Source organism: Rhinolophus hipposideros (genome assembly GCF_964194185.1).
Source record: "Rhinolophus hipposideros genome assembly, chromosome: 21".
Classification (NCBI taxonomy): Eukaryota; Metazoa; Chordata; class Mammalia; order Chiroptera; family Rhinolophidae; genus Rhinolophus; species Rhinolophus hipposideros.
Window position 1 is genome coordinate 47,183,289 of NC_138067.1, and position 6,048 is coordinate 47,189,336.

The window sequence follows — 6,048 nt, forward strand, 5'->3', positions numbered from 1 at the left end:
AAGATGGCCTCAGAGTTTTTTGAAAATTAATTTGGGGAAGGTATTCAATAATGTTGTAAAGATTTTGTTGGGTATCCGATGGACATGCGTCCTATTTGGGAGACCACCTCAGAGATAATGTGGATGCCTGATCATGGCATTGTACACCAGAAGCTAAACATTAATGAATGCCAACTATAATTTCATATATATAATGTGATGGCTCAGTGTGAGGTCGGAGGGATAGTGGATGGGGGGAGGGGGGTTCACAGTGTGAGGGATATAAATGATGAAAGTCTAAGTATTACCTTGTCTTGTACACCTGAAACTAATAAAAAAAATAAAAAAATAATTTAAAAAAAAATCTGTCACACGACCACAGCCTTACAGCTGTGGCAGTGGATCCAACTTCATGGGCTCTCTCCAATTTTCTCATTTGTTTTAAACACAAATAGTGTGGAAGTTGGTTCCTTGCCAACTGCACTAAGGCCAAAGGGTCCTGGATTAAATTAAAGTCTAAAGAAAAAAAAGAAAAAAGAAAAGATAGCAACAGCATGTTATGAACAATTTGATGCCAATGTATTAGAAAATGTATTTAAAATGGACACCTTCGAATGTACAATTTGTAAACGGAAAATGTAAAAAGAAAATCTGTATCACCTTATATATAGATTCAATACATTGACTCTGTGATCAAAAATTGCCCCACAACTGAACTCCTGTTCAGGACGTTTTATTGGAGATTGCTTCAAAACACTTATCTCACACACACACCAAACTTACACAAACTTTTCCTAGGAATAGAAAAAGAAGAAATACACCCTAACACATTTTATCAGGCCAGGAACATATTGACACTGTCAGCCAAAGATCGTCACCTCCAATTCAACGCCAACAGGAGTCCCCAACTTGGGGTGTAGTAAAGTGGAGACTTCACACCAGGAATCCAGTGCTGTCCCCAGGAACTTCACCCCCTGTATCTACAAATTTAGTAAACCTGGCTCTGTGGCCCATTCTCTGGTCCCACACCACCAAGGCCCACTCACTATTGGCCTCTGCTTATTTCTATGAATTACCCCTTCCTTTCTGTCACTTTGAATTCTCTTATTTGTTCTGCCTGTGACCACATGTTTTACAAACAATAATCCAGCATTTCTATGTATTTGGAGTAGAAATGAGCCTTGGGGTGTGCCTACAATCAGCCCCTTTGTGCGATGTCTACACCAGGATCCTCTCAGTGTCTCACCCTGCATGTGTCTTTTTTGGCCCCTGAATCCATGCCACACTGAACCCCTGTGTTCCTCAGGGACCACTGCTTCTTCACAGCAGCGCTGAGTGCAGACATTGCTGTCGTCTCACTAGAGGGAGGGAAAGGAGGCTCAGAAAAGGGAAATACCCGCTCATCATGGGCAGCCCATAAACCTTACATTAATTTTAATTAAAATCTGAATTGTCTCTCATGCATTGTGTGGAGAGAGTTCAGTGCCAGAGGAAGAGTTCTATCTGAGAGACAAAGCAGAAATGACTGAAGAGGCAGAAATGACTCAGAGATTTAGAAGGAGGGCGATGAAGAGAAAGAGGGTGCTACTTACAGAACAAGGAAGTCACTGAAGGGAAGTGTTTTGGGGAAAGAGACCAGGCCAGGAGGAAGGTTTTGCTTTCCTCTCCAAGTCAGTTAACAGTCTAATAAGCATCTCCCCCTGCCTCTGTCTGCCAGTGGGGTCATCCTTTATGGAATGGCCCCATTGGCCCCTCCTGTCAAACAAAGCAGAGATTGGAGAAGTGCTCAACCCCTCATCCTCTTTTCCTTTACATCCAATCATTAAATTTAAACAGTCCTGTCCTCTGAACCCTCCTTATCCATGTCCCCTGGTCATCACCATAGGCCACGCCCAGTTGAAAACTCAAAATATCTAGTCTGTGCCGTCACATCAGTGTCTTTCCTGCCCTACTCCAGGCTCCCAGTCCCTGCTCCAGTTCATTCCTCTCACTACCTCTAGGGGCCTCTTCTAACAGCCCTATCTGGCCTGACTCTCCATGAGCAAAGGGGTCCTGCTTGCAAATATAAGATCTAAGCTCCTCTATCTGACATTCAAGGCAAATGATGAGCTTGCCCAAGATACGCTATCCAGGGCCAGCAAACCTGGCTCCCCGCTCCTCAACCAAACTTATCACAGTTGACCACCTCCCCCTCCCTGATATTCATGCAAACAACCTGAGCTAGTCAACGTGTTTGTGCCTTCTCTACACTGCCCACTGAGCCAGTTTGAATATAGCAGAGCCCTTTCCAACCTCCTAAACGATGATAATGACAAAATGTCTTCCTGCCTTGTTCCACTCAGCTGTACACGTATTTGTGTCATAGGTTTGTATGAGGGTGTCACATAGCAGTCCCCATCAACCACCTGGAACACTGATAAGCACATCATGTATGCATTGGATGACTACTGGACTGCTATTATGGATTAGTATAAGTGTATTCCTCCTATATTCCATTTCAGGCATAGTGGTGGTCACTAAAACCTGAAGTCTGTTTCCACACTCCCTTTTTTACAAGTAACCTGTTCCCTGGAACATAAAATCCAAATACATGCGCAGTGCACAAACTTCTGTGAGCAGGACCCAGTATACCCCAGAGTGCTCTAAACTCCTAGGACACACCACGCACGCTCTTTCTGCTCCATGATACCTCTATGATTAGCACCATGCTGAGCTGTCCACTAGTCATGCCATGGACCTCCTCTCCATCCCCAAGAAGGTCTCCTCACTCCCATGACTCAGATGTAGGATGTTCATCTGTTGTTAAATCTAAATTCCCATGCTTTGATCCTTTTCTAAAACATGCCCAAACTGATCTAAATAATTGTGATGTCTGTTTTCATTAATCTGAGCTCCACAAGTCCAGGAAAGGAATTGCTCTCCTTCACTATGACCCTCTACAGACTGGTGCCACAGCTGGACATGGTCACTGCTCAATAAACATCAGCTGATTGACTAGGTCACAGAAGGAATGAATGAATAACACTTGCAGAAGCTCAGAAAAGGAAAGTAGATTTTCCAAGGTCACACAGGTTCTAGAAAAGGCAGAGTCAGAATTGGAGCAGAAATTGGGCTGACTCATCTCCTGCCCTTCGTCCTCTCCCTCATGTTCTGAAACCAGTGTCACCCTCTGGATTTGGGTTTGGCACGAAGTGGAGGCAGAGTGTGTGGGGTCTGGTGAGACTCAGGTCTGGTCTGAATGATCCCAGAGGCTGGTGTCTCCTTGGCTCATCCTTCAGGGAGACCAGGGAGGGCTGATGAGAAAGCTGTGATGTGTCCCATGGAGTCTGGACCTTGTCACACTCCATGCATCTGTCTATCCTACTGGGCTCTGTGCAGCTTATATATCATCTGCACTCCTGTGGACCAAGGAAGGCAGTGCCATGACCCCAACTCTCACTGCCCTTCTCTGCCTTGGTGAGCTTTGGGGAAAAGAGAGGGATGGGATCCCCTTCTCTCTCAAGTCCTTGTCCCTGAGAGATCTCAGGATTCAGGAGGCTCAAGGGGGGAGGAGTGATACTCTCAGCACAAGATCTGACCCCAGCACTTAGGTGGCCAGGCCAGGCCTGTAGCTTCTCTGGGCCAGTTGGTGTGGGGAGGGGTCAGTTCTCACAGGAACTGTCTTGCAGGGCTGTGTCACGTCCTGTGGGAATAGGTACAGGTGGGTGAGTCCCACCCCCAAGACCTACTTCAGAGCAATAAGCCCCCTGGGCAGCTGAGGGAAATGCAGAGGGTCTGGGCTGATGGTGACCAGTCTGGGAAGGGCCTTGGAGTAACAGCTGGAAAACAGAGGGAGAAGGTCACCCCTGACACTTCATGTCTGATTCATTTCCAGGAGTCCTCCCCAAATCCTTCATCTGGTCTGACCCAGGCCCCATGGTCACCAAGGAGAGTCCTGTGACCATGTGGTATCAGGGGTCTCTGCAGCTTATGTCTTCCATCTATAAGTGCCACTGGACCATCAGATACGAGGACCCCACAGGACTCCAGCAACAAGACTGATGTCTCCATTGAATCCATGAGCTCACAGACTGCAGGACGGTACAAATGTATATATTGTGAGTGGCCCCCAGACCCTGGTGACAACAGGTAAGAAGAAGGAGCCAGGCCTCCTCCCCCTGTGTGCTCCTCCTTACAAATAGAAGAAACAGAGTATGACCTCAAAGGGACCTCATCCCTCAGAGTCCATACCAGGGGGTATGTGGGCTGATGGTTCCCCATTAACACAGACCCCCTCCCTCAGATGTGTACAGAGCACCCTTCCTTTCAGTCCACCCAGGCCCTGTGGTGGTCTCAGGAGGGAACATGTACCTTTCATGTAGGTCACAGTTTACATCAGGCACTTTCCACCTGCTGACAGTCGGAGGAGCTGACCCTCCCTGACACGTGGATTCAAGGATCTTGGGGGTAGTTGGCTCACTTCCCTGTAAGCAACGTGAACACCTCCCGGGGGGGGAACCTATAGATGCTACATTTCATCCAGCTCCTACCCCAACGAGTGGACACCCCAGTGACTCTGCCTCAGGAGGTCACAGGTGAGGTGGCCCATACCTAGCCTCAATTCTTTCCTGTGCCCAAAATGACTGACCGTAGTCGTGTGCCCAGTGGAGCCTTTGGGATGATGGGGACTGTCAGCAACATATCCTGGGGCCAGAACCACAGGCTTAGGGATGGACCAGTGAGAACTCTCACTGCAGCCCAGTGGGCAATGTGGGGTGTGTCCCCTTGGTACCACTGTCCCCTTCTCCCCAGGCGTGTACAGGAAGCCTGCCCTCTCGGCCCATCCAGGCCCACTGGTGCTGCCTGGAGAAAACTTGACTTGGAGGCCGGCTTTGACAGATTTGCTCTGACCAAGGACATGGGGCTCGCACACCCCCAGCGCCTTGATGGGCAGCACAGCCCCGACTTCCCACTGGGCCATGTGACCCGCACCTACGGGGGCCGGTACAGATGCTACACTGGACACAACCTGTCGTATGCATGGTCGGCCCCCAGCGCCCCCCTGGACATCCTGATCACAGGTGGGAGCGCTGCCCTGCCCCAGGTCCTGAGAGTCGGCTCAGGGCGCTGGGCCCAGGGTCACCCTGGTGGTGATGGGGTGCAGGGAGAGGGTCCAGGAGCGGAGGCTGAGATGCGGTGTGCTCTAGGGAGAGGGAGTGGGAAAAGGGGAGTGAGGGACACAGAGATAAAAGAGACCCCCCCGAGAGGTCCTGAGAGAAGTTAAGAGGGGTCACAGACAGACTCTGTAAAAGGACTTGGTCCCTCAGCTCAGGATCAAGGGCATGTGGGAGGGGGTGGCTCTTTACACCCGAAAATTTTCCTTTCCCCCAGGAATATATGAGAAACCGTCCCTCTTGGCCAAGAGTGGGTTGCTCTGAGATCTGCTTTGATACCTTCCATCTACACAAGGAGGGGTCACCAGCACCTTCATCTGCAAGACAGCTGCACCCTTTCTGGCTAACTTCACCATCAATCATGTGACTTCAGATCACGAGAGGACTCACAGGTACTGAAGCTCACACAGCACCACTCCCTACCTGCTGTGTCTTCCTAGTGACACCCTGGAGCTCATGGTATCAGGTGAGGAGCTCTCAGCCTGTGTCCACTGAAGCATCAGACTCTCAGCTCACAACCGTGTCCCAGGAGAGCTCCGGGCTGGGATGGGAAGGAAGAAGCAATAGGAAGGTCAGCCATAGGGGAATCCCTCTGCATGGAGAGATGGTAAACATGGGGAGTCCCATGCCCTTTACCATGCCTTACCTCACCTGAGGGTCTAGGCCATGTGGGGTATGTGCAGAGAGACTGAATAGTGTGAAGGGCTGACCTTTGGGGAAAAGAGATGAGACTAAAGACAGCATGGAGAGGCAGGCGCAGCCTCACATCCCCCTCCTGTACCTGTTTCATGCAGCGGATGGGGGTCTGCTCACTCTCACCCACGTGAACAAACTTCATGTCTGTTGAATAACAGAATTTGCTTAGCTTCGAGAAGACACATCTCCCCATTCCTGGCCTGAACTTCTCAGCTTATCC

General features: G+C 49.6%; 1 protein-coding gene across 1 annotated transcript in view; it reads left to right on the forward strand.

Annotated features, from left to right (window-relative positions):
• Positions 1–5,242, forward strand: part of LOC308489938 (leukocyte immunoglobulin-like receptor subfamily A member 6) — a gene marked incomplete at its 3' end in the record, with an annotated part of 10,640 nt that extends 5,398 nt beyond the window's left edge. The window contains 2 exon segments of the mRNA XM_081031553.1: positions 4,771–4,836; positions 4,839–5,242. Coding sequence (XP_080887679.1) covers positions 4,771–4,836; positions 4,839–5,242 — 470 coding nt within the window.
• Between the last annotated feature and the right edge of the window lie 806 nt (positions 5,243–6,048).